Raw genomic sequence first — 27,687 nt, 5'->3', positions numbered from 1 at the left:
TGGAAGGTGCTATACAAAGGCCAAAGATTTGTACGAGGGAGACGGGCCCAGATGTGTATAACCAGCCTGAGCGAGCCTGGATGCCCAGCAGTGGGGGTGGCACAGCCCGGTGAGAACTGCTGCTCCTGGAGTCTCTGGCACTGCAGTTTATTGTAGGAAACCATGAAAATACAGCGATTGCACAGGACAGACCCCACGAGACCCCAGAGACTCTGGGAGCTCCCAGTGCCGGAGCCCAGGCCCTGAGAGGCCTCGGCCCTGCCAGCCCCAGCCAGCCCAACGCCTGCCCCCTGCCCATGGCACAGGCTGCGGAAGGATAAAAGTCGGTGGATTTGCTCCTTGGCGCTTTGCTGTTTGTGGAGGTGAAGCTGCACTAGGCTCCCCCCGCCCCCCGGGAAGGAGGTGTGTGCAGGATGCTGGCACAGCGGGCAGGGAGGCGCCGGGCGCATTTCATGCTGGTGCCGTAGGGGTATCACGGGACAGGTGCAGCAGGGCAGGGCTTGGGAGCCTGGGGGTCAGGGTGAGACCCCTCTGTGCTCTTCCATCCTCCCGTGCACATGATGAGATGTTTCCAGCAGGCCCCAGCCTGGGGAGGGAGCTTCGTTCTGCAGCCTGAGGGGCTCTCTGCACCCCTCTGCCATCTCCCTTTCCCACTACCCCTGCAGAGCCGTGCTGAGGGAGCAGCAGGATGAGCCCTGGCTCTGGGCAGCAGCTGGACTGGCTGGGTCAACGATTAGCCTTTAAAACACCCTCTGCCCCACCCAGCCCAACCTCCCCCAGCCCAGGGCCCAGCCTGCCCCCGCCGCAGGCTCAGGCAGCTCCCCAGCTCCCCCTCTCAGGCCCAGGCACAGCGGCTGGCTGCTGCTCCCTGGTCCATGTGGAGGGAGGATCTCAGGAACGTGACACCGGCCCAGGCTCTGCCCGGTGCCCTCAGCACACACAGCTCAGACTCCCAGGTGAAACGTTGGCAGGCTGTGGGGAGGAGCTGGGGGGGGGAACCGAAGGAGCAGTGTGGCCCAAACCCTCCCCCCACAATCCAACAGAACAGGAAGGATTCACAAGCCCAGCATGGAGACGCGGGGGAGCAGAGCCGGGCTCTCCTGGCTCCCGAGGCCTCAGCTCAGGGCTGGGTCCCACGCTGGCAGGGGTCTGCCCTACGCCGCCCTTCTGCTGTCACTGCAGCCTGCGCTCCGGGCCTGGGGACTGAGGCCCTAAACCGGCCCCAGGTCAGAGCCTCGCTCTCCTCCCCAGCTCTGTGGCCCCCTCGTTAACCCCGCAGGCTGGAGCTCAGCGCTCCCCAGAGCTGGTCCCTCGCCGGTCGGAGGGCAGGGCTCAGGCGGCTCCCCCTGGCGGCATGTCCGCAGCACACAATCCCACTGCCGGCAGCTGGCCCGAGGTCGAGCCCCAGGCGGTGTGTGCCAGGGGCCGGCTCAGTCCAGCTTGGAGAGGCCCCCGATGGTCACTTTGCGCTCCTGCTTGCTGGCCACCAGCTCCTGCAGCTGCAGGGCCCCGCCCCCGATGAAGCAGAAGGCCGGGCAGACGGGGCCCGAGCAGTCCACGCCGCACTCCCACAGGCCGCGGAAGGAGACGGCGTCGTAGAAGGTCACCTTGCCCCGCTCGTAGTCCAGGCAGATGCCGATGCGGGGGGGCAGGGGGATGGTGCAGCCGCTGGGGTCGCGGGAGGTGAGGGCCGAGCCGTGGGACAGCAGGATCTTGCCCATGCCGATGGTCAGGAAGGCGTATGGGGGGGGCGCGTCCACGGTGGCGTCCTCCGCCCCGCTGTCGTGCCCGCTGTCTGGGTCGTACCTGCCCGGCGAGAGGGGGAGCGTGAGCGCATGGTGCGGACGGACGCACGGACGGATCCACCCCAGAAGATCCCATCCCCTGGGGCATGGCAGCCTCAGACAGAATGGGCTGAACCCCCCCCCCCAATCTCTGCCCAGTTAGCGCCTCGGGGAGCAGGAATCAGGCCAAGGGCTTAGCCGGGTGTGGGCTGCAACGAGGAACCGGAGGGAGGGAGCTCCAGAGAACCTGCCCAAGGGCCCGGCAGTGATATGGGAGCTCCAGCCCGAGGCCCAGGGACCTGGGGGTGTCACCGTGCCCTGCCCCTCCCCCCAGCATGGCTGGCCCAGCTCCTGCACTCACCTGGGGCTCACCACGTCCTGCGGCACCTGGAACCACTCCTGCAGCTTGCTCTCCAGCCCCACCCCCACCTTGACCAGGTAGGAGCTGGGGTCCACGCAGCAGGCCCAGTAGCTCCGGCCCTGCGTGACGGCCACGTCGCCGATGAGCAGGTCGATGGAGAGGTGGCAGCTGCTCATGAGGCGCTCGGCGGCGAAGAGCATGGGCAGGCCGGGCACGCTGCGCACGGCCCGCTGGTCCTTGCTGATGGCCAGGCGCTCCCGGTTGAAGCCCCAGCGGTTGTCGAGGAAGAAGTTCAGGACTGAGAAGGGGGAGAGAACAGAGAGTGGGGAGGGGCTGAGAGACAAGGGGCGGCCCCACACCTCTGCAGGCTCCTCTCCTGGGGGGACGCAGGGGGCACGTGTGACTCCTCAGGGGCGCAGCAGCCTGGGCTTCCCCCTAGCTGGGAGTCCCGCAACCCTGGGTCGAGTGCACGTGAGTCACAGACTCGGAACGCTCACTGCACTTCTGGGGCTGGGCGACTCCCAAGGTGCATCCCCATGGAGATCCCCAGGGCTGGCCCAGAGCCTGCCACCTGCAGCGCACAGATGTGTGCAGTGGGAGGAGTGGGCAGGTAGGTCCCCCACACCTGGCACGGGCGGCGCAGGGGGTATAATAAGAATGGCCCTACTGGGTCAGACCAAAGTCCATCTAGCCCAGGGTCCTGTCTTCCGACAGTGGCCAGTGCCAGGTGCCCCAGAGGGAGTGAACAGAACAGGGAATCAGCAAGTGACCCATCCCCTGGAGCCCATTCCCTGCTCCTGGCAAACAGAAGGGAAGGAAGGGGGTTAAAGATCATCAGCTCCCACAGCATCTAGACACTGAGGTTTTAGGCCGGCTTCAGAGTCCTCATCCTTCGTAATCCCTGCGGCGTATCACAGCCCCAGCGCATGGGTTGGGGCATCTGGTAACAGCCATGAGGAACAGTGCTCAGGGACTGCTGCCAAGGTGCCTCTGGGGTTGGGTACAGCAGCTGGCTGATAGCCAGATAGCAACCCAGTGCTGAAATGCAGCCATCTCTGAGGCGGGACTCATCAGATGATTAAATGTATATCGAAGTCTTTTGCAAAATAATTTATTTGCATTATTTCACCTAGAAAAAACTCAGGTTTTGAGTTAAAGCAGGTGGAGGGACGGGAGAGAGTATATAGTGAAAGATTGATTTAAAAAATGTCAGAAAAATATTCTGAAAACAGGAGATTCCTATAATCTCATAAGAATGGCCCTACTGGGTCATACCAAAGGTCCATCTAGCCCAGTGTCCTGTCTTCCAACAGTGGCCAGTGCCAGGTGCCCCAGAGGGAATGAACAGAACAGGGAATCATCAAGTGATCCATCCTCTGTCGCCCATTCCCAGCTTCTGGCAAACAGAGGCTAGGGACACAATCCCTGTCCAGCCTGGCTAATAGCCATTGATGCACCTATTCTCAATGAATTTATCTAGTTCTTTTTTAAACCCTGTTACAGTTTTGGCCTTCACAACATCCCCTGGCAAGGAGTTCCACAGGTTGACTGTGCGTTGTGTGAAGAAATACTTCCTTGTGTTTGTTTTAAACCCACTGCCTGTTAATTTCATTTGGTGACCCCTAGTTCTTGTGTTAGGAGAAGGAGTAAATAACACTTCCTTATTTACTTTCTCCACATCAGTCATGATTTTATAGACCTCTAGCATATCCCTGCTTAGACATCTTTTTTTCAAGGTGAAAATTCCCAGTCTTATTAATCTCTCCTCATATATATATATCCCCTCACCTGGTGCAGGCGCTGTGTGCAGGTAGCTCCCCCCTCACCTGGTGTGGGCAGCACAGGAGGGAATTTTCCCTCACCTGGTGCTGGCAGCGTGTGTGAGTAGATCCCCCATTACCTGGTGCGGGTGGCGTGTGCAGGTAGATCCAGAGGTGAAAGTAAGCCAGTACAAGCCGGCAAGAGCCAGTACGCCATGCCGAACTGCACTAGCTTTCGCTGCAGGAATTTAAAGAGCTCTGGGCTCCCCGCCGCAGCTGGCAACCCAGAGCCCTTTAAACCCCCCGCCCGTGGCTCCGGCAGCCGGGCTGGGGCCGGATTTAAAGGGCTCTGGGCTGCCGCGGCAGCAGTCAGCCCAGAGCCCTTTTAAACCTCCTGCCCCCGGCTCCGGTGGCCGGGCTGGGGCCGGATTTAAAGGGCTTTGGGCTGCCGCGGCGGCAGTCAGCCCAGAGCCCTTTAAACCCCCCGCCCGCGGCTCCGGCGGCTGGGCTGGGGCCGGATTTAAAGGGCTCTGGGCTGCCGTGGCGGCAGTCAGCCCAGAGCCCTTTAAACCCCCCGCCGCAGCTGAGATTTAAAGGGCTCCGAGCTCTCCGCCGCTGCGGGCAGCCCAGAGCCCTTTGAATCCCGGCCGCGGCTCCAGTGGCCGGGCTGGGGCCAGGATTTAAAGGGCTTGGAGCTCCCCTCAGCGGCAGGAGCTCTTGGCCCTTTAAATACCTGCCTCAGCCCCGCAAAGCTCAGGGTTCCCCGTGGGAGCCGGAGCCCCAGGCCCTTTAATTTGCCCCTGAGCTCTGGGGGCCTCCCAGCTACCTCTGCAGCTGGGAGGCCTTGGTTGATTTAAAGGCCCTGGGTCTCCCAGCCACAGCTGGTGCCCCAGAGCCTTTAAATCTTAAGGCCACGCCCCATTCCAGATGAGGCCACGCCCTTTCCAGATGAGGCCACGCCCCCATCAGGACTCCGGCAGTACCAGTAAGTCCTGTAAATTACTTTCACCCCTGGGTAGATCCCACATTACCTGGTGTGGGTGGCGTGTGTGGGTAGATCCCCCCTCACCTGGTGCGGGCGGCATGTGCGGGTAGATCCCCCATTACCTGGTACAGGCGCTGTGTGCAGGTAGCTCCCCCCTCACCTGGTGTGGGCGGCATGTGCAGGTAGATCCCCCATTACCTGGTGCGGGTGGCGTGTGCAGGTAGATCCCCCATTACCTGGTGTGGGCGGCGTGTGCAGGTAGATCCCCCATTACCTGGTGTGGGTGGCGTGTGCATGTAGATCCCCCCTCACCTGGTGCGGGCGGCGTGTGCAGGTAGATCCCCCCATACCTGGTGCGGGTGGCGTGTGCAGGTAGATCCCCCCTCACCTGGTGCGGGTGGCGTGTGCAGGTAGATCCCCCCTCACCTGGTGTGGGTGGCGTGTGCAGGTAGATCCCCCCATACCTGGTGCGGGTGGCGTGTGCAGGTAGATCCCCCCTCACCTGGTACAGGCGCTGTGTGCAGGTAGCTCCCCCCTCACCTGGTGCGGGCGGCGTGTGCAGGTAGATCCCCCATTACCTGGTGTGGGCGGCATGTGCAGGTAGATCCCCCATTACCTGGTGTGGGCAGTGTGTGCAGGTAGAACCCCCATTGCCTGGTGCAGGCGGCATGTGCGGGTAGATCCCCCATTACCTGGTGCGGGTGTTGTGTGCAGGTAGATCCCCCCTCACCTGGTGCAGGTGCTGTGTGCAGGTAGATTCCCCATTACCTGGTGTGGGCGGCGTGTGCAGGTAGATTCCCCATTACCTGGTGTGGGTGGCGTGTGCAGGTGGCTCCCCCCTCACCTGGTGTGGGCGGCGTGTGCAGGTAGATCCCCCCATACCTGGTGCGGGTGGCATGTGCAGGTAGATTCCCCATTACCTGGTGTGGGCGGCGTGTGCAGGTAGATTCCCCCTCACCTGGTGCGGGTGCTGTGTGCAGGTGGCTCCCCCCTCACCTGGTGCGGGCGGCATGTGCAGGTGGCTCCCCCCTCACCTGGTGTGGGCGGCGTGTGCAGGTAGATCCCCCATTACCTGGTGTGGGCAGCATGTGCAGGTAGATCCCCCATTACCTGGTGCGGGCGGTGTGTGCAGGTAGAGCCCCCCTCACCTGGTGCGGGCGGCGTGTGCAGGTAGAGCCCCCCTCACCTGGTGCCGGCGGCGTGTGCAGGTAGGTCCCCCCTCACCTGGTGCGGGCGGCGTGTGCAGGCAGATCCCCCCTCACCTGGTGCGGGCGGCGTGTGCAGGTAGATCCCCCCTCACCTGGTGCGGGCGGCGTGTGCAGGTAGATATCTTCGCTGTACTCCCCGAAGCCGGCCTTGTTGCAGCCCTTGACTCTCAGCACGTAGACGCTGTCCGTGTCCAGGTACTCCACAAGGGCGCTGGTGCCCCGCACCTCCTCGCGCCGCTGCCACAGCTTGAGCGCCTTGGCCTTGGTGTCGCTCTTGCGGTACTCCACGGTGAAGTGCCAGGCAGGCGGCGAGTGCTGGGGCAGGCGCCAGCACAGGAAGATCTGGTCGTAGGCGTAGGTGCGCTGCGTGTCGATCACCGGCGCCTCGGGGGCTGCAGGGAGAGACACAGGCATGAGGGAGCAGGCCCCACACTGGGGGCAGGCGAGCGGCCAGACGCAGGGAGGGGGCATTCCGGACGGACGGACGGACGCACAACCAGCAGGAGGCCAGGGGAATCTGACTGCCGAGAGCTTGTGTGGGCACCAGGGGAGAGAGTCGGGGAGACGGGGGGCGAGCTGCTGAGAGGCTCCAGGGACCAGACGGGCTGTGTGCAAGTGGGGGGAGAGAGAGGCGGGGAGGGAGCAGAGGCTGGAGACACAGGGGAGGATGAGGGGGAGCAGGGAACTGAAGGATGGAGCTGGGGATGAAACCGGGCACAGCGTGATGGAGGATGGAGGTGGGGATTGGGCAGTGAGGGGTGGAGAGCTGGGACAGAGGAGAGAGAGAAGGTTGGAGAGATGGGAAGAGGATAGTGGGAGATGGAGACACAGGGAGGGAGGAATAGGGACAGGGTGGGTGGGAAGTGAGGGATGGGCACAGAGCAATAGGGGGGAGGATGGGGAGATGGGCACAGAAGCGAGGGGTGGAGGGTTGGCGGATGGGGGGATGGGCACAGAGCAAGAGACGGAGGGATGGGGGGTAGCGAATGGGGGTATGGCACAGAAGCGGGGGATGTGCTGGCGGATGGGGGATGGGCACAGAACAATGGGGGGTGGCGGATGGGCACAGAAGCGGGGAATGGGGGATGGGCACAGAGTGAGAGGGGGTGGCAGATGGGGGATGGGCACAGACTGATGGGGATGGCGGATGGGGGATGGCACAGAAGCGGGGGATGGGGATGGGCTGGTGGATGGGGGATGGGCAGAGTGATGGGGCTGGCGGATGGGGAGATGGCACAGAACGATGGGGGGTGGCAGATGGGCACAGAGTGATGGGAGTGGCAGATGGGGGATGGGCACAGAGTGATGGGAGTGGCGGATGGGGGATGGGCACAGAAGCGGGGGATGGGGATGAGCTGGCAGATGGGGGATGGCAGAGAAGTGGGGGATGAGCTGGCGGATGGGGGATGGGCGCAGAGCGATGGGGTTGGCGGATGGGGGATGGGCACAGAAGTGGGGGATGGGGATGAGCTGGCAGATGGGGGATGGCAGAGAAGTGGGGGATGAGCTGGCGGATGGGGGATGGGCGCAGAGCGATGGGGTTGGCGGATGGGGGATGGGCACAGAAGCGGGGGATGGGGATGAGCTGGCAGATGGGGGATGGCAGAGAAGGGGGGGATGAGCTGGCAGATGGGGGATGGGCGCAGAGCGATGGGGGTGGCGGATGGGTGGATGGGCTGGTGGATGGGGGATGGGCACAGAGTGATGGGGCTGGCGGATGGGGAGATGGCACAGAAGCGGGGGATGGGGGTGGGCTGGCGGATGGGGGATGGGAACAGAGCAATGGGGGTGGAAGATGGGGGATGGGCACAGAAGCAGGGGATGGGGATGGGCTGGCGGATGGGCACAGAGCAATGGGGGGTGGCGGATGGGGTATGGGCACAGAGCGATGGGGGGTGGCGGAGGGGGTATGGGCACAGACCGATGGGGGTGGCGGATGGGGGATGGGCACAGAGCGATGGGGGTGGCAGATGGGGGATGGCACAGAAGCGGGGGATGGGGGTGGGCTGGCGGATGGGCACAGAAGCGGGGGATGGGGCGGGCTGGCGGATGGGGGATGGGCACAGAGCGATGGGGGTGGCGGATGGGGGATGGGCACAGAAGCGGGGGATGGGGGTGGGCTGGCGGATGGGCACAGAAGCGGGGGATCGGGATGGGCTGGCGGATGGGGGGTGGGCACAGAGCGATGGGGGTGGCAGATGGGGGATGGGCACAGAAGCGGGGGATGGGGTGGGCTGGTGGATGGGGGATGGGCACAGAGCGATGGGGGTGGCGGATGGGGGATGGCACAGAAGCAGGGGATGGGGGTGGGCTGGCGGATGGGCACAGAAGCGGGGGATGGGGTGGGCTGGCGGATGGGGGATGGGCACAGAGCGATGGGGGTGGCAGATGGGGGATGGGCACAGAAGCGGGGGATGGGGGTGGGCTGGCGGATGGGCACAGAAGCGGGGGATGGGGTGGGCTGGCGGATGGGGGATGGGCACAGAGCGATGGGGGTGGCGGATGGGGGATGGCACAGAAGCGGGGGATCGGGATGGGCTGGCGGATGGGGGATGGGCACAGAGCGATGGGGGTGGCAGATGGGGGATGGGCACAGAAGCGGGGGATGGGGGTGGGCTGGCGGATGGGCACAGAGCGATGGGGGGTGGCGGATGGGGTATGGGCACAGACCGATGGGGGTGGCGGATGGGGGATGGGCACAGAGCGATGGGGGTGGCGGATGGGGGATGGCACAGAAGCGGGGGATGGGGGTGGCAGATGGGGGATGGGCACAGAAGCGGGGGATGGGGTGGGCTGGCGGATGGGCACAGAAGCGGGGGATGGGGTGGGCTGGCGGATGGGGGATGGGCACAGAGCGATGGGGGTGGCGGATGGGGGATGGGAACAGAAGCGGGGGATGGGGGTGGGCTGGCGGATGGGCACAGAAGCGGGGGATGGGGTGGGCTGGCGGATGGGGGATGGGCACAGAGTGATGGGGTGGCAGATGGGGGATGGGCACAGAAGCGGGGGATGGGGGTGGGCTGGCGGATGGGCACAGAAGGGGGGATGGGGTGGGCTGGCGGATGGGGGATGGGCACAGAGCGATGGGGGTGGCGGATGGGGGATGGCACAGAAGCGGGGGATGGGGATGGGCTGGCGGATGGGGGGATGAGGACACAGGGCTGGGCACAGGGAGAGCAGGGGCAGTTCTAGGGGCGGGAGCGTGACTTGCCTCGGGTACTTCAGTGACGACTCAGCAGCGGCCATAGCCTATAAACAAACAGAGGTAGAAGCAAGTCTGAAAAGAGTCCCCAGCCGGTGCAGGGCAGGGCCCGGGGTGGGCGCCTGTCGGTCGGGGAGGGCACCTGCCCTGCCCACGGGAGTGCTCCCCCGCAGGGAGTCCTGGCCCAGCCTGGCCCGGCTGGCTACTCACCCTTCTGCATCTGACGCAGGGTCCTGGTCCTGTCTGCTCACATCAAGTCCCACCGCGCAGGCCCCTGGCCCCACCGTCCTACCCTCTGCCCCTGCCCTGCCTGCAGGGAGCCTGGAGCCCAGAGTGGGGACAGATGCTGGCCGAGCCCCATGGACTCTGGGGCAGTTTGCAGGTGACTCTGGGGACTGCTGGGCCAGGGGACCCGTCTCCTGACTCTACAGGGAGCCCCGAGCCTCCCTGGGTATTTCACATGCCCTGCCTGGCCCCAGAGCGAACAGCTTCCTGCCAGGAGGGGCACCCTGGGTAGGGCAGGACAACGCGGTATCTGGGGGCAGGACTCGAAGTGTGGGAGGCTTTGGGGGAGCCCATGAGGCCACTTCTCCCAGAGTCCCTCTCCGGCAGCTGCCAGCCCCTGACCCAGCTCCACACAGAAGGGAGGTGTGGGGGTCAGGCTGCCAGACAGCGAGCTCCTGCCCCTCCAGACAAAGCTCCTCCCCCTCAGCATAGAGCTCCTCCCCCTACAGGAAGCCTCAGAGGAAGCCCCTCCCCCTCAGCCCCAGAGCTCCTCCCCATGGCTGGCCGCTGGTGGTTCTGCAGCAGGGCTCCAGCCGTCACGTTTACCTTTGATAAAGGTCAGGTCCGTGAGCAGCTTCATCTCTCGGCTGAGGTCCAGCTGGAAGCGGCTGAAGGACGAAGTAGCGGCAGGCCGGAAGCTCTGCAGCGAGTCTGTGGCCCTGACGATCCTGCAGCGACAGGAGATTCAGGCGTTGGGGCTCCTGGTGCCACTAGTGCCCCAAGTCCGTGCTACTCGTGCACTGGCGTCCCTCCCGCTAGCCCACAGAGGTGCCAGGCTCCTCCTGCATGTGTCCCACTGCACTGGGAGACAGGGACAGTGCATGAGCCAGATCCCTGGCCCCAGAGACCCCCTGTGGCCCCCGGACGGAACGGTACCTGCTGTGCAGCTGCTTGGCTGCCTGGACAAAGCAGGGGTGGTCAGTCTCCTTCAGCACCTCCTGGGCATAGCCCACCATGCCCGAGTTCTCCAGCATGGCCCGGTGCTCCTGGACCTGGTGGTGCAGGCTGGCCAGCCGCTCCTGCTGGGACTCCTGGATGGCCTGCAGCAGGGCCGCCTGCTTCTCCTCCAGCACCGTGCACAGGCCCCGTATCAGCTGGGAAACCTCCTCCTTGGCCTGGGACCCATTCACCTGCCCAACCAGAGCAGAGTCACCATAGGGCCTCCCTCCACACGTGGGCCCTGCTGCTCCGGGGCTTTGGCACCCGGCCTGGGGGAGCTGGAGGTGCCCTGGAGATGGCGGCATGGTGCCCGGACACCTCCTGCCCTCGCCCCAGAGGGGTGAAGCAGCATCCCCTCCTCCAGCCCTGGCAGTGCCCCTCGCTGGCACCCCTCGCTCACCTCAGTGTGCTTCACTGTCTCCTCCAGCTCCGCGATTTGCAACTGCACTGTGTCCTGGCTGCTCAGGATGTAGGCGAGGCTCTTCGTCAGCTTCTCCTACACGGGCAGTGCGGGCAAATGAGACACACAGGCCGCTCGCCTCGCACAGTCCAGTGCATGGCGGGGACAGGGCTCTGAACCCAGCCACCTGGGTGTGCACATTGCACAAGTCAGGCCCTACGCCTGGGCCAACATGAACGGTCTACGAGGATGGTGGCGGGTTTACAAAGGAACCTGACCCCGCACCTCACTGCATGCACCCCGCTCACTGCATCCCCCCACTGCATGCACCTTGCTCACTGCATCCGCCATTACATGCACCTTGCTCACTGCATCCCCCCACTACATGCACCTCACTCACTGCATCCCCACTACATGCACTCTGCTCACTGCATACACCTTGCTCACTGCTTCCCCCCACAGCATGACCCTGTTCACTGCATGCACCCCGTTCACTGCATCCCCACTGCATGCACCTCACTCACTGCATCCCCCCACTGCATGCACCTCGCTCACTGCTTCCTGCCACAGCATGCACCCAGTTCACTGCATGCACCCACCACTGCTTCCCCCACACAGCATGCACCCTGCTCACTGCATCCCCCACTGCATACACCTCACTCACTGCCCCCCACAGCATGCACCCCATTCACTGTATGCACCCCACTCACTGCATCCCCACTGCATGCACCTCGCTCACTGCATCCCCCCACTACATGCACCCCATTCACTGCATCCCCCCACTGCATACACCTCGCTCACTGCATCCCCCACACCATGACCCCGTTCACTGCATGCACTCCACTCACTGCATTCCCTGTCTGCGCCCTCCACCACTGGTACTGGACACCCACCCTGTGCATGCCCTATTGGTCGGCACCCCCCAGCTCTGGGATGGGATTCCCTCCTCAGGGTACGTCCCACCTGTGTCCCCCAGCTCTGGCAGAGAGACAGACCTCCCTTCCTGCCAATCCCCCATCTGCACCTGCCCATCTCTGCCATGGAGACCCATGCCCCACCCTGTCCATGCCCGAAGTGTCAGCACAAAGATCCCCATCGTCCATACCCACCAAGAGGTGCACCCCCCAGTTCTGGCCTGGGAAGCCCTGGTGCATCCCTTACCCGCAGTGCCTGGTAGGCACTGAGCACAGGTGTGACCTTGTGGCTGGCGTGAGCACGGCGTACACGGCACAACTGGCACACCAGCCGCTGGCAGGTCTTGCAGTAGTGAGTCACCTCCTCCTTGTGCTCCGGACACATCAGACCCTGTGCAGCAAGACCCACGTTCAGCACCAGCGGTCAGGGCTCCCCTTTCCAGCCAACATCCGCCACCCAGCCAGGGTGTGTCAGCATCCCCCTCCCCACCCAGTGCCCCGGGTGCCTCCCCATTCAGAGTGCCCCTCCCTCCCAGCTGCCTCAGCATCCCCCTTCCATCCTTGAGCCCCCCAAATCTTGGCACCCCCACCCAGCGTCCCTGGCATCAGGCCCCTGCCAGCACACGCAGACACCACATGGGTGCGACACTGGGGCTGGCACCGCCCTGAGCTCCTCCAGACGGACAAGATGCATGGAACCCGCCCTGCCCTGTCTCCCCCCGCCGCCCGTGCAGCAGGGACCAGAGGCCTTTTCACCTCGGAGCCATGTTCAGGTGCCCGCTGGCCCCTGCGCTGGGCACGAGGCGGGTGATGTTGGGCCCAGACACACCATCCCCTCCCCCAGGGAGTCCCAGCACCCAAACCTCTCCCCAGCCATGCCCCAGGGTCCCAGCTTGGGGACTCTCACACCCAGGCCTAGCTGGCCCCTGGCCTGGGACATCCTGGGCAGCCCCTACCTTGGGCCGGAAGGTGAGGGTGGGCGGCGTGGGCTCGTGCTGGGCCTTCTGGGTGCCCCAGGGGTGGTAGAGTTTGAAGCACTCGTTGCAGAAGCTCGACTTGCACTCGGTGCAGCCCTTGGTAGCCTCCAGCTGGGGGGGTTTGCAGAACTGGCACATGATGGCGGTGCTGATGTTGATGGTCTGGCGGTACCGCTCCACGATCCGCTCCAGCGTCAGGTTCCGGAACAGATTGCCCAGGCCCCGCTCACCCAGGTCCACGTCCCGCTGGCAGGCCGGGCACGGGAAGCTGACGGTCTGGGGGTGCACGCCCCCCCGCTTCCGGCCCGGGTAGGTGCCAAATCCTGGGGGAACCCAGAAGCCTGTCACATGACATCAGCCCTGCCACGGCCAACCTCCTGCCACAGCCATCAAGCCCCCTGCCACGGCCGCCACCCCCCACCACCCCCCTGCCATGGCCACCACTCCCCGCCACGGCAGCCACCCCTCTGCTACGGCTGCCACCCCCCGCCACCCCTGCCATCCCCCCTACCCCCCTGCCATGGCCACCACTCCCCGCCACCCACCGCCATGGCAGCCACCCCTCTGCCACGGCTGCCACCCCCCGCCACCCCTGCCATCCCCCCTACCCCCCTGCCATGGCCACCACTCCCCGCCACCCACCGCCATGGCAGCCACCCCTCTGCCACGGCTGCCACCCCCCACCATGGCCCACAACCCTGCCACAGGGTGCCTGCATCCTCTGCCCCTTGCACAGGCCTGGTTACCCTCCCAGGCCTTGCCGCCTCCTCCTCCTCCTGGCCCCTGAGTGAGCTTCCCCAGTGACTCCCCGTGCCAAACTGCACAGACCCCTCCCACTCTGCCAAGGGAGATCGGGAGCCTTCTGCTCCCAATGCCCTCTGGGGGACAGGGGACGTGGAAGCTGCATCCCCCAGACCCTAGGAGCAGGGTCCCCCTGTGGCAGGGCTGGGGATCCCAGGACGTGCCGTTGTCCCCACCTGACTTGAGGAGCCGATCCAGGCGGTCGGGTTTGGGGATGACCCTGCGGCCCATGCGGGGGCTGCGGGTGGCCGGCGTGGAGGCAGGAGAGGTGGGCTCCGAACTGGGGTCGCAGCAGATATAGCCATGCTGCACGAGGATCTCACTGGCACAGATGTGGCAGACGTTGTGCATGCAGGGCAGGGCCAGTGGCTGCTTGTACATCTCCTTGCAGACAGGGCAGATCAGCTCCCGCTCCATGTTCTTCATGCTGGTCTGGAGAGGGGCCAAGGAGAACGGTCAGCCCCCCGGGGGAGCAGGACCTGCCTTTCCCTTCCCCCACCAGAGGGGGCGCTGGGGCTCAGTCCTGACCCAGGAGCTCCATGCTGGCAGCCGTATGGGGGAGCCTTTGCTGGGTAGGTATTACAGCCGCTCCCCGGGGGGGTCCCCGCCCGTCCCCCCAGTCTCACTGCCGCTCATTCCAGAAACAGCTGCTAACTGGACGCTTTCAGCAGGTAACAAGAGGTGCCATGTTCCCTGCAAGTGCCCAGCTGCCTCCAGAACCTGCCCAGCCAGCCCCCAGCTAGGCGCATGGTCCCAGACTCCTGCCACACACTCCCGTGGGCTGACCCCAGCTCCCCAGGCTGCTCCTTCTCCATTCCCCGGCCCTCGGAGCAGAGCTCAGGGCGTTTCCCAGAAGGACCCTGGGAACCGCATCTGCAGCAACGCCTGCCTGCCCTGAGCACCTTCCGCACTCCCCATGCCGGGGCCAGGCAGGAGATGCCTTCGGGGGGAGGGGGGCAGCTTCCTCTGGCGTGCTGGGCTGGACTGGTCCAGGGTTGGGCAGCAGGAGGGGGGATACACAGCCGGACGGGGCTCTGGTCTGACCCAGGCTTGCAAGGAGTTGGGGCACCTGGCTGGCTGGGCCCACGGGGGTCGAGTGGTTTCCACACTGCGCTTTGCATTCGGAACGGTGGCAGAATTTGCTGCTTCGTTAGCATGTCTGGGACACGCTGCTTCCCCCAGTTCCCCAAGGGTTCAGTGAGCCGGAGCTGGGTTTGGCCCTTGGTTCTCCCCTCTCCCCACTACCCCTCCCCATTGCACACACCGGGCCTGTCCACTGCTGCTTTGCGCTGCAATCGCTCACCCAGCCCCCAAACCCGCCCAGTTCCAACCCGCAAAGAGCGAAACCCCGGCTCTGTTTATGGCCCAAAGCGACCGAGTGAAGGGCCTGGTGTGGGCCCCAGAGCCAGTCCCTGAGTCCCGACTCCCAGCTCTGCCTGGCCGGGCTCTCTAGGAAACAGATGCTGTGTCCTGAGGAGCCCACAAGCTGCCAACTCCCCCAGCGAGGAAAGAGCTCCCCCCTGCCCAAACCACACGGCTCCCTCTGCCCCGAAACCCCATTCACGGACCCTCCGCTCCTGGCTCGACTGCCCCTGCTGCTACCCCTTGTGTGGCCGGCACGTCCCAGGTGCATCTGGCCCGTTCGGTGCGCGCCGCAGACACACACACACCCGCAGCTGCACAATACAGCGGGGGATTGAGGCAGCCAGTGCGGAGCCTGCAGCCTGCCAGGGCCATCCATCTCCTGGCCACGGAGGGGCAGATTACAAAGCCCAGACAGTCGCCCTGCTCCCAGACCCCTGCGGTGGGGCACGGAGGGGGGCTGTCAGCTGGCCAGGGCCCGCACTCACCTTGCTGCATCTCTTGGATGCCATGTCTGCCTCCGGAGAAGGGGCGCAGCTGACACAAAGCGAGGGGGGAGGAGGAGGGGAGATGGTGAAGGGAGGGGCAGGGGGAGAAGGGGGCAGGGCAGAGACAGCAGCCGGACTGGGCCAGGGCTGCTGCCTGGCATCCAGCCCTGGGAGCTCCTGCATAGGGTTGCCATGGAGACTGAGATCTGCATGGATGCTCGGGATCCTTCTCAGCCCCTGGGGAAGGAGGGTCCAGGGAAGGGATGGAGGCGACTAGGGAGAGGGGGCAGCAGTACCCAGGCTGGGGATGAGGGAGCGAGGGCAGGGCAGTGCCTAGGGCGGCTGCTGGATTCAAGCATCTCACCCCCAGAAGCAGCTGGTCTGGTTCCTGCTCACCCCCCTCCCATGCCACCATCATCACACCCTCCATCACCACCATCTCTCTACCCTCCCCCGTGCATTGCACGCCCATCCCCCATACACTACACACCCAGTCATCCCCGTGCATTGCACACTCAGTTATCCTTTGCACTGTACAATCATCCTCCTGGCCCCTGTACACCTCATCTTCCGTGCAATGCACACCGATCACACTCGTGCATTGCACACCAGTCACCCCTGTGCATTGCACACCCCACCCCCAGTGCATTGCACACCCCACCCCACCCCATCACGAGGCGTGCCCCCACCCCCGTCCGAGGAGCCGCTCTCCTCCCCCAGGCAGCCCCCAGCTGCTCACACTGATCCGGACGAGCGCATCCATGATGGAGGTGAAAGTCTGCAGCTCCTCGCCCTCCGCCATGGCTCCGGGCCGCCCCAGGCCAGGCTCCGGTCCCGACGGCAGCGCGGCGGCGGCGAACACCCCAGTCTGCGGCGGGGAGGGCGCACGGAGGAGACGAGCTGAAGCAGGGAGCGGTGCGCATGCTCCCGGGTCCAGCTCCGGCCCTGGGGGGGGGTGCGGTGGGGGTAGGGGCGAGGGGCTGGCACCGGGGGGAGAGGCTGGCACCGGGGGGGCAGGGTTGCTCCCCTGCATCTGCAGACAGAGGAGGGGGCTGGCACCGGGGGGAGAGGCTGGCACCGGGGAGGCAGGGTTGCCCCCCTGCACCTGCAGACAGAGGAGAGGGGCTGGCACCGGGGGGGAGGGGCTGGCACCGGGGGGGCAGGGTTGCCCCCCTGCACCTGCAGACAGAGGAGATGGGCTGGCACCGGGGGGAGGGGCTGGCACCGGGGAGGCAGGGTTGCCCCCCTGCACCTGCAGACAGAGGAGAGGGGCTGGCTCTGAGGGGAGCGAGGGGCTGGCACCGGGGGGGGGGGCTGAGGGGCTGGCACCGGGGAGGCAGGGTTGCCCCCCTGCACCTGCAGACAGAGGAGAGGGCTGGCACTGGGGGGGAGGGGCTGGTACCAGGGGGCAGGGTTGCCCCCCTGCACCTGCAGACAGTGGAGAGGGGCTGGTGCCCTTAGGGCAGCGCTGCCCCACTCCTCACAGGGCTGCTCCTCGTGTGCCAGGGGGCAGCAGCCAGTGCCGGGGAGGGGAGAGCAGGGCAGAGGCAGCCTGGCTGGGGTTACTAGCTGAGCCTCAGACACCCCAGCGCCAGGACACCCACCCCCCTCAGCTCAGGGCCGTTCCCAACTGTAGAGCTGTTGGCCCCACAGTCCGTTTGGGGCTCTGGGGCCCCGTGAAATCCCCTCCCTGCCACAGTCCACACCCCTGCCACTGGATGTTCCGAGACTCCGCTGCCCGGGCGTATGATCTGAGTGCTGGCCTGGGAGCCAGGTTCCCCCATCCGCCCAGCTCTGCTGGGGATCTCAACAGAGAGGGGAGTTCGGCTGCCAGCGCAGCCACTGGTTAGTGCCCGCTGTCATGGGGGTTGGGTGCAACGGGGACTCTTGCTGGGAGCCCGTCTTTGTTCCCCAGACCTGCAGAAGAGCTCTGTGGAGCTGGGAAGCTTGTCTCTCACCCACAGACTCTGGTCCAGTAAAAGATATTCCCTTCCCCACCTCGGCTCTCTTGATTCCACAAGCCTTGTCTTCCCCAGGGAAATGGTGCTAGCCCTGGGCTTCATCTCGACCCACTCACTGCCCGTCCGCACTGTGAATATGACACGAGCTAAACACACGGTTTGCCAATGTGGATGTGGCCTAGAGGCTGCCAAGCAGCCAGCAGCGGCTGGGCTGTGTCTCTCTCCAGCCCTGGGCTGGGCAGAGCCAGAGCAGAAGAGAAAAGACCTGTGGCTGGCAGCCCAGGCCTGGCAAGGAGAGGATTGAAAAATTGAGGCGCGCTCTGGGGTCCAGACATCACAGCACGAGCTCCATGTTATAGCCGAGTTATCTGGGCTGGAAGATGCCAGCACCCAGGGGCACTGCTAGAACAGTGAGGCCTGAGTCAACAGGGAGCCCTAATGGGCCTCTTAGTGCAGCAGTTAATGGCCAGACCTTTAGAAAGGGCCCAAAGGAGAGAAATGGGGACAGGGGAAAGGATGGGGAGCTGGTGAAAACCACTTTGGTGCCAAGGGCATCGACCACAGCATGGGAGGCACTAGGCATGTGATCTGCCGTGCCTAGGCCCTCTGCCCCCAGCCCCGCTGCTCTCAACCCCTCTGCCCCCAGCCCCACTGCTGTGCCCCCCTCCACCACCATGGTTAGTGCAGACAGGTCTGTGTGTCCACCCGTCTGTCCACCCCTTGGTCTATGTCTGTCCATACTGCGCCTCAGTGGGCACAGACAGGTCCCGCCCCAGTGCACAGGCCCCACAGCCCCACCCCCCAAAGCATGGGGCTGGAACAATTTGTACAGTGGGGATGCCGAGAGTCATTGAACCAAACTAAACCCTGGATATGATGGAACCCCTTCAAGCCATGGGGGGTGCGGCAGCCCCCCCAGTTCCAGCACCTATGCCCATAAGGGCCGAAGGGGCGGGAGCTCCTGCCAGGCTAGGATAATGGGGGCGCTATAGGATAACTGCAATGTCTACGCCCAACCTCCAGGGGGCGCTGCATTTCAAGGCTCTGCGCATGCGTACAGAAGCGAAAAGCGAGTTCTCTCGGCCGCCAGGCGGACTCGGCGATCGTTCGAACCCCGTAGAGGCTGCGCATGCGCGAAAGACTCACCACTCGCTCACTGCCGCGTCCCTTCCCGAGTAGCCTCGGCCTGACGCGTGCGCAGTGCGGCTCTCCGCGCCGGGTTGGCCGCGCGTGCGCAGGAAGCGGGGTCGGCGTGTCTGGGTCTCAGCGCGGACGGGTCGGCGGCGGCACCTCGCGGGGCGTCATGGGTAACGGGGGTGGGGGGCGCGGTGCCCCGGGGGCACGTGGTGCCCTGGCGGGGGGGTCCACCAGAGGCGGTGTCCCGGGATGGGGGTGCCCTGGTGGGGGGGAAGTGGTGCCCCAGGTGGGGGGGCTGGGGGTGCCCACCAGGGGAGGTGCCCTCGGGGGGCGGGGCAGGGGGTGAGGTGCCCCAGGTGGGGGGGCTGGGGGTGCCCACCAGGGGAGGTGCCCTCGGGGGGCGGGGCAGGGGGTGAGGTGCCCCAGGTGGGGGGGCTGGGGGTGCCCACCAGGGGAGGTGCCCTCGGGGGGCAGGGCAGGGGGTGAGGTGCCCCAGGTGGGGGGGCTGGGGGTGCCCACCAGGGGAGGTGCCCTCGGGGGGCGGGGCAGGGGGTGAGGTGCCCCAGGTGGGGGGGCTGGGGGTGCCCACCAGGGGAGGTGCCCTCGGGGGGCAGGGCAGGGGGTGAGGTGCCCCAGGTGGGGGGGCTGGGGTGCCCACCAGGGAAGGTGCCCTTGGGGGGCAGGGCAGGGGGTGAGGTGCCCCAGGTGGGGGGGCTGGGGGTGCCCTGGTGGGTGGGGGAGAGGTACCTCAGGGGGGCAGGGTGGGGGAGGTGAGGTGCCAGGGGTTGGGGGGACCTGTCAGGGGAGGTGCGCAGGGACCATCCCGAGGCTTTGTACCCATAGTGCCCCCACCCCCCACGGGGCTGCTGGCACCTGGATCCCCAGGCACGTGGGGCAGGGCTGCTGCACAGCACACAGTTCATGTGGCGCCCATCACCCTGGTGCCTGGGCGCTGCATGGCCCATCACACAGCAGCGTGAGCCGGCCCGGAGCTGCAGCAGTCCCACGGGGTGGCCGCAGGTTGCTGGGGAGGGCCCGGCAGTGGCCCAGCGCCTCACTGCGTGGTTCTTGCTCTGTCCCTAGCCGTGGGCACAGGCACGTCCCTAGCGCTCTCCTCGCTTCTCTCCCTGCTGCTCTTCACCGGGATGCAGATGTACAGCAAGCAGCTGGCCTCCACTGAGTGGCTGACCATCCAGGGCGGGCTGCTGGGATCCGCCCTCTTCATCTTCTCCCTCACCGTATCCTTTGGGGCGTTGGGGGGGGGGAGAACCTGAGCTGTGTCCCCAGTGGCAGCTGCCTCCCTTCCTTCCTTTCCTTAACTCTGGCTCCAGGCATTCAACAACCTGGAGAGTTTGGTCTTCGGCAAAGGGTTCCAAGCCAAAATATTCCCAGAGAGTAAGTGCCCAGCCGTGCCTGGGGAGGGGGATAGGGATCACATTTGTAGCTCCCAGGTAATTAAAAGAAACAGCAAGACCCAAGGGGATTGGGGTGGGGGCAGGGGTCTGATTATTCCTGAGACCCTGGATCTGCAAAGAGCCGCCCTGCTGAGAGTCCAGTGCCGCACTGAGCAGACACACTTCCCCCTGCCCCCTTTGGGACCCCAGCCCTGCCCTGGGAAAATCCTCCCAACACTGCACTCCCATTGGGACCCTAACCCTGCTCTGGGGTTCCCACGTGCTGCTCCCCTCCTTGGGGGAGGCTGGCTTGCCAATGCAGTATGCCCAGGGCAGACACTCACTGCCACTCAATTTCTCCCCTTCTCTCTTCTCCAGTCCTCGTCTGTCTCTTACTCGCTCTCTTTGCATCAGGCCTCATCCACAGAGTGTGTGTGACCACCTGGTATGTAGAAAGCCCATCCCGGTGTGGTAGCAGGGAACAGGTCCCCTCAGGTCTCAAGTGGGGGGAGGACATTGCCCTGGGGAGCACTAACATCCAGCCCCTGCTCTAAGAAGGTGCCATCAGGGCTGAAGAGACCTGCTGGGCCTTACAAAGCTCCTTTCCCCAGCTGGCAGTGCTGACCCTGTACCGGGCGAGGGGGGTGGGGCCAGCAGGATTGCTCCCTGGCTGGGCATGGGGCTGGTGGGGCTGCCACTGTGCCAGGCAAGGGGTCGCAGGGATGGCAGGGTCGTTCCCCGGCTGGTAACAAAGCACAGAATTGTATGTCTGGCTCTGACTCCTGGTCCATCATGCCCAAGATTGTCTCCACCAGGCCAGTGCCAGCTGCTTCAGAGGAAGGGGGCAGTACCCTGCAGTAGCTGGAGGAGGGGTAAGCCGCCCCCAGCCTGGTCTCTAATAGCTGGAGCTTGGCTCCAGGCCCAGAGAGAGCTCATGTGGGGAGCAGGTATGGGCAAGGGATGGTGCTGACCGGCCTGTCCTCCTCTCTCCTCCCAGCTTCATCTTCTCCATGATTGGCCTCTACTACATCAACAAGATTTCCTCCACGCTCTACCAGTCTGCAGCACCCATGGTGGCGCCCGCCAAGGCCATTGGCAAAGGCAAGAAGAGGAATTGATGGCCCCTCCCATCCAGCCTGCCCAGGACTCTGGTACACCCAATAAAACGCTCTTTGTAACCTCTGGTCAGCAGCTCCTGTGGGTTCCTTGGCCTCGCTGGCTGTGAGCACGCCTGCTCCCCTTGCCCAGGGCCCAGCTCCCTGCATGTTCACGCCAGGGCGGAGTGCTGGCCGGCGGGTGACAGGGCGAGGTCTGTCTTTGTGCCCTACGGGCAGCAGAGCCACTCTACACAGATGGCTGAGTGTGGTGGCTTCATTCTGTGCAATACCCAGCAGTGTCCAGCAGGAGGCACTGTGGTATTGGCAATGATTCTGCATGCCCAGGAGATGAGACAGAAAACATGGTGGTTGAACACATGGGCAGCACCGGCCAAGGCCGCTGGTGGCGCCGCCTTCTGTCGCCCTGCAAACCCCAGGCTGCTCTGCCTGCCCCCCATGAATCCTCTAGCCCCCAGGGAACAGCTCATTCCACAGGAGGAGAGGGGTCAGCGGAGGGCACTGCCTCTCGGCTGCAATTAATCGCATTCCGGGGGAATCCAGTGCCTGCTCTGTTTGTTCTGTAACAGACCTAGCACTCCTACCTGGGAGGCAGGCAGGGGCCCTGGGTGATGGAGTCCTTATGAGTGGGACTTTCCCAAGAGCCAGCGCCTCCCCAGGAGCAAGGATGGGCTGCCCCCTCTCTGGCTCCAAGCTTGTGATGTTTAGGATTCCATCAGCACCCGGAGCCATCTGCTGCCAAACCCACGGGCAGTCCTAGCCCCCTCCCCTCTCCAGTTCTCTTCTAGGGACATCTCTCTTCCTTGTTACCAGCCTCTGCAAAGCGTGTGTACAGGGCGAGCATATCTCCCAAAGGGGAAATTGGTCACCACGTGGGGCTGGCCGGAGCTCCTCTCCCCACGTGGGGCTGGCCTGAGCCGATTGCCTGAGCCCTGCTTGCCTACTGTGTGAGGCTGGGGCTGGCGTCTCTGCGGAGTCACTCAAGTGCTGCCTCCTCCCTGGGCAGGGCTGGATTTGCTCCCTTCCCCCCCCCACCCCACGTGTTCCGCCACACCCCACTTTTTTGACAAATGTGGGCATTTGTCCCGTTTGTCTTTGACAACTGATCAAGTTGGCAAGAGCAAACGGGACAAATGCCCACTTTTGCCAGAAAAGTCAGGATGGCTGAGACAGGCTTAAAGAAGGGGCTGTCCCAGCCAGAATGGGCTGTAGGGTCACCCTAGGGGTGTAGCAGAGACGCTCTACCATAAACTGCATTGAAACCATTCCCCAGACGGGAGCCAAATCACACTTACTGTGCCTGAGGGGAGCTGGGAACAGCTGAGCCCTGCTGGCTGCTGCTGACTCAGTGTGTGGCCCCAGGCCTTGGCTGCACCTGTGTCTGCTACCCCACCTGCAGTGATCACAGGCGCTCACCCCGCTCCTGGGGGGGCTGGCGGGATTAACGGTCTGTTCCAGAGGGGCTGGGATGGGAGCGGCCGGCCTCCTGCAAGTCAGGTTCTTTGCAAAGGGCAGCGTAAGGCTGAACCTGCCTCTCCCCTTGGAGTCCGAGGGGGGGTCTGACTAAACCAGGCCTGCTGAACAAAGGGTCTGTCTGCCTGCCTGGGATAGCCCAGACAGGCTGTGACTCAGTGGGGGGAGGGGAGCCTGGCAGCCCCCCTTTGCCCAGCTACAGGGAGTGGGAATGTGCTGACGGTGTCTGTCTAGACCTGCAAGGCGAGGAAGAGCCCAGCAGGGCCGGGCAGGTAGGTGCAGGCCCTGGCTCCAGCAGGGGTTTAGGCTGGTGCGTATGTGCAGCGTCTCCAAGTGGGTCACGGCTGCAGCTGGCAGAGGGTGGGCCCAGCGCTCCCAGTCGCCTGGAGAGCCCATTCCCTCAGGGCTGAGCTGTCGCTCCCCAGAGCCTCTGCCCTCTGCGTTTATCCAGGCGACAGGAGCTCCCGGCTGGCCCCAGGAGCTGGGTCCCTCCAGGGCCACAGGACGATGACTCCAGAGCCTTTCTGGCGGGGCAGAGGCGTGGCCATTGGCTAGGAGGGACCAACCCCCATCTCCCTGCCCTGGCCAGGCACCCGCCCTGTTCAGGAGCATGTTGCTCACTGTCCCTGGTCCCGCTTTGCTCCAGCTGCTGGGCCGGGCCCACAAGATGCTGCTATGCCAGCTTCTTTCAAGAGGCAAAGCATTTACTCAGGCTCCTGTGCCAGCACTTGGCAGGAGAACAAAGGCACCTTCCCACCCACTTCCTCCCAGCACATTCCCCAGCCCTGCCATATCCCTGGCCCACAGGGGCAGATGGGAGCCTCTCCCTGTGCAGGGTGGGTCCAGGAGGCTGCCAGGCCCTAAGCTGCTGTCAGACACTAGGCTGAGCCCAGGAGCCCTGGGATCATGGTGCTGTTGCAGCAGAGCCCACCTGGTTCCTGGCCTCTCCAGGTAGCAGGGGTGTCCCTGCCTGGCTGGAGCTGACCCTCCCTGCCCCACCAAAGCTACGCAGCTCAGCCAGGGGCCTTGCGCCTCTCTGCAGCTCCCTTGGGGATTGGCTCACTTCCCCTACTCTCAGGCTTCTTGCTTGGCATCGAAGCTGAGGAGGAAGAGAGCAGAGATCCAACGCTCCCTCTCCCTGCCTGGGCTGGGGCCATGGTGCCTGGGAGAGGGGGCAGGGACTCCAGTCTAGGCCCAGTGGGTGCTGCAGGCCCCAGGGCAGGAGCAACGCTGGGGGGTGTCACTGACGCAGGCCCCTGCTCTCCTATCTCGGGGGTGAATTGGGCCCACCAGCAGAGCCCCCTGGCCAGGGGAGGGGCAGCCCTGTGTCAGTTCAAGGCCTGGTGCGTAGAGACCGCAGAGCCAGGCCTGGGCAGAGGTTCTCTGGCCCCAGGCTGCCTAGACCTGCTCTCCGGGACACGCTGCCCCGTGTTTGGTTTGTCAGAAGCCTGGGCTGGGCCAAGGTCCGGGGGGAGCTGTTGGAACAGGGCGGTTATGGCGACATCAGCAACCTGACCCCTACGGTGACGGGGTAGCAGAGGTCCCAGGCAGCTATCAGCTGGCAACAGAGAGAATGGGGCAGGCCTGCTGTGGCTCTGGCTCCCTGCTCCCTCTGAGCATGGCCAGCGCACTCAAGCTGCAGCCCAGTTCGTCCCGATATTTAGGCGTTTGTCCCGCATCCCGACTGATCTTTGGTCAGGATGCAATTTGTCCTGATATTTCGCAGGACTCTGTTTTGCTTTGCTCCGCCAGCGACCCCCCCCCCCCATGTGTCCCGATATTTTCTTCCTCTCATCTGATCACCCTAGGCCCAGTCCTGCTGGGGGGAGTTGTTCCATCCAAGCCCCCCAGTCTCTTCACCTACAGCCTCTGCCCCAGGGCCAATAGGCTCATCTCCGGATGCTGGTGACTCAAAGGGTGGGAGCTTGGGGGGATGGAGGAATAGAGCCAAGAGCCAGCAGGACTTTAGTCCGTGCCCGTAGCTCTCTGGGCAGGGACTGTCTCCGGCTGCGTGTGCAGCACCTGGCGCAGCAGGGCCAGACCCTGACTGGGGCTTCAATGCTGCAGCAATACCTCAGCAAGGAGGGGAAGTCCCTTTACCTGGCGCTGGGAGATTCCCCCTCCTCTGACTGGGCCCCACAAGGCAGGCAGGGGAGCTGCAGGAATGGCTGTGGCTGGAGGGCTCAGAAGGGAACACAGTAATTGGGGGGGGGGGGGGAATCTGTGCTCATGTTCCCTGCCAGAGGGGCGAGGGGAGGGTCGCAGGCTGCAGGAGGAGACATTGCCTTTGGCCTGGGAGCCTGGGCTCAGTCCTACTCAGGCTCCCTGGGGGAGTCTCCTGCTAATTAGCTGCACATTCCTGCAGAGATGCCCTGGGGGCAGGTGAGGGGCCAGGCTGCAGCTGATGGAGCCCTCCCCTCCCCTCCTCCCCCACTGCTGCCCTGGATGATGCCTGAGCTACTCAGTCCCCCTGCCTGGGGGTTGCCCCCCCCTCACCCTTGGAGCCAGCAGGGCTGGAGGCACCAGGCCCATCCCTGCGCTGCAGTGGGGTGTGTGTGTGTGTGAGACCCACATACCCCGAGGGCATTTCACATCTGTACCTGTGAGGTCTCTGCCTGCCAGGACGCCCTCTCCCTCCCAGGTCAGGTGTGCACACACACACCCCGCCCCATGGCCGCTGTCCCCTCCATCCCTGGCTCTCACCGGACAAGGAGGAAACCAGATGTTTCCTGCTGCTGCTACCTCTTCGCTCCCAGCCGCGACAAACAAGGAATCCGGCTGCTTCCTCTAGGACTGGCTGGGAGCCCGAGGAAACAAGCAGGCAAAACAGGCAACACGGCATGGGGAGGCGGCTAGGGGTCCTGCTAAGGGTCCCTTTTGTCCCCACCCCCGAAACCCACTGAGGTACAGGCACCACTGCGACCCAGGGCATCACTAGCGCTCTGGGCATGGCGGGGCCCTCAGGTGCAGGGCATTGCAGCAACCCCCCCAATATCCCTGCCAAAGGGTCTCAGGACTGGGGTCTCTGGTGGGGGCCGTGCTGCCCCCATGGGGTCTGTGCAGGGGCAGGAGCTGTGGAGCTCTGCACCCCATGACCAGCTCTCCCTCTCCCTGAAGTTCCTGCTGTTGGGATGGCGGCGGCTGCTGCCCTTGGCTCCCAGACCTTCCTGTGCGTCACCCTGCCCTGTGTGTCAGTGAGAACGCACAAGCTACCCGTTCCCAGTGCCCCGTGACCGGGGCCCGGCTTCGCTTCCCAGGGAGAGGTGGGCAAGGAGGGATCTAGGCACCCCCGCACAGCCAGCGCCAGGCAGCTCCACCAGCTCCACTAACCTTCTGTAGTGCCAAGGAGCCAGGCAGCCCCTGTGCAGGGCTGGTGGACCCTGAGCTTGGGATGCTGAGACTATAAACCCGGCACTTGCAAGGGAATCCAGTACTGCATTGGGGACCTGGGGGGCAGGATGGGTCACCCAGTGCCAGGGGACAGGAGGGCAGTGTGAGGCAGGAGGGTCCAGTGTGGGCCACCCAGTTCCAGGGTGGAGGGGTAGGGAGGGACATTTGGGGGGCAGGGCGCAAGGCTGGGCACCCAGTTCCAGGGGTGGGGGAATTATTAGATTAGATGGTCCATGACACAACTCAGTGTTTCCACATTTCTTGCTCTTTTCATAGACCCATAGATATGTGGGGCTGGAAGGGATCTCACAAAGTCATCAAGTCCAGTTCCCTGCACTGAGGCAGGACCAAGGCAACTTAGACCATCCCTGACAGGGGTTTGTCCAACCTGTTTCTAACCCTGCCCCCCGCTCACAGGGATTGCATAACCCCCCTCGGACGCCTGTTCCAGAGCTTAACTCCCCTGAGAGTTAGGAAGATTTTCCTAGCGAACCTAAATCTCCCTTGCTGTGGATTAAGCCCATCATTGCTTGTCCTACCTTCAGTGGATGTGGAGAACAATTGATAAGAACATAAGAATGGCCATACTGGGGCAGACCAAGGGTCCATCTAGCTAAGTATCCTGTCTCCCCACAGTGGCCAATGCCAGATGCCCCAGAGACAGGGAATCATCAAGTGATCCATCCCATCACCCACTCCCAGCCCTTTTTTAAGAGCCCTTAACACAGGGGTTTTCAAACTTTTTTTATGAGTGACCCCTTTCACACAGCAAAACTCTGAGTGTGACACCCCCCCCCCGTTATAAATTCAAAACGGGAGGAGGGGCAATTTAATTTAATGGAGGCTTGGGGCTCTCAGCCACACGGAGCTGACAGCTGGCAACCCCCATGTAACCACCTTGTGGGTTATGCCCCCCCGTTTGAGAACTCCTGCCTTAACATACATGAAGGCTGTTCTCAGGTCCCTCCCCTCCGTCCTCTTTCCCCAAGACTGAACATGCCCCGTTTTTTAACCTTTCCTCTGTCCTAGGTCCGGTTTTTTAAACCTTCGATTGGGTTTGTTGCACCTCACAGGACTCTCTCCAATTTGTCCCCATCTCTCCTGAAGTGTGGTGCTCAGAACTGGACTCAGTTCTCCAACTGAGACCTTGGCAGTGCTGAGCAGAGCAGGACAATTACCTCCTGTTAATGCCGCCCAGAATAGGAGCAGCCTTTTTGCAACTGCTTCACATTGTTGACTCACCTTCAATTTGTGACCCGTTCTAACCCCCAGATCCTTTGCAGCAGTACAGCCTCCTAGCCAATTAGTCCCCATTTTGTAGTTGGGCATTTTAATTTCCCTTCCTAAGTGAAGCACTTGGCATTGGCTTTATTGAATTTCAGCTTGTTGATTTCAGACCAATTCTGTAATTCTCTTGTAGTCGGTTTCCATGGCAGCGTCATCTTTCTCCATGGTTTTCTTATATGTCACCCCTGGTCCTGCTCTCTTCTGCCCTCCCGCAAGTGGTACCATTCAAGGCCTTGTCTAGAAATACATTTCTTTTTTTTTACATGCCCAAGCCGCTTCAGCCTCCTTGCTCAGACCATTGTCTGTGCAGTCTGCTGGCCGGCCTGGGGCGGCCCCCTTGTCGGCTACGTACCCCGCGGCAGGTGCCCGGTGCCCCTCGCGGACTCACCCAGCAGCATCGGCCAAGCTTCAGAAGCACGTGCCGGTGTGGGGCTCCCAGGAACACGGCGTCCCTGCGCGGAGCT

At 63.9% G+C, this 27,687-nt stretch overlaps 2 protein-coding genes across 5 annotated transcripts; one reads left to right on the top strand and one right to left on the bottom strand.

Annotated features, from left to right (window-relative positions):
• On the bottom strand, positions 1-27,687 carry TRIM46 (tripartite motif containing 46). 4 transcript variants are annotated; one of them, XM_044991739.1, is made up of 10 exons: positions 27,612-27,687; positions 13,793-14,048; positions 12,795-13,138; positions 12,086-12,229; positions 10,925-11,020; positions 10,462-10,715; positions 10,132-10,253; positions 6,191-6,490; positions 2,146-2,443; positions 1-1,806 (listed from the first exon to the last, which is right to left on the bottom strand). In XM_044991739.1, exons 2-10 carry the CDS (start codon positions 14,040-14,042, stop codon positions 1,431-1,433), a joined length of 2,184 nt encoding a protein of 727 aa, XP_044847674.1. In that variant the 5' UTR covers positions 14,043-14,048; positions 27,612-27,687; the 3' UTR covers positions 1-1,430. The 4 variants fall into 4 exon arrangements, with proteins under 4 accessions (XP_044847674.1, XP_044847673.1, XP_044847672.1 ...); XM_044991738.1 differs by lacking the exon at positions 27,612-27,687 and adding an exon at positions 18,574-18,718; XM_044991737.1 differs by lacking the exon at positions 27,612-27,687 and adding an exon at positions 16,206-16,344.
• Positions 18,599-21,142, top strand: KRTCAP2 (keratinocyte associated protein 2). The gene is made up of 5 exons (XM_044991740.1): positions 18,599-18,734; positions 19,648-19,802; positions 19,896-19,959; positions 20,337-20,403; positions 20,956-21,142. The coding sequence occupies exons 1-5, from the start codon at positions 18,731-18,733 to the stop codon at positions 21,074-21,076; spliced, it is 411 nt and encodes a 136-aa protein (XP_044847675.1). The 5' UTR covers positions 18,599-18,730; the 3' UTR covers positions 21,077-21,142.

This window comes from Mauremys mutica, chromosome 17, assembly GCF_020497125.1.
Source record: "Mauremys mutica isolate MM-2020 ecotype Southern chromosome 17, ASM2049712v1, whole genome shotgun sequence".
Lineage (NCBI taxonomy): Eukaryota > Metazoa > Chordata > Testudines > Geoemydidae > Mauremys > Mauremys mutica.
The sequence above is the reverse complement of the archived record's forward strand: the minus strand, read 5'-3'. Positions and strand labels throughout refer to the sequence as shown.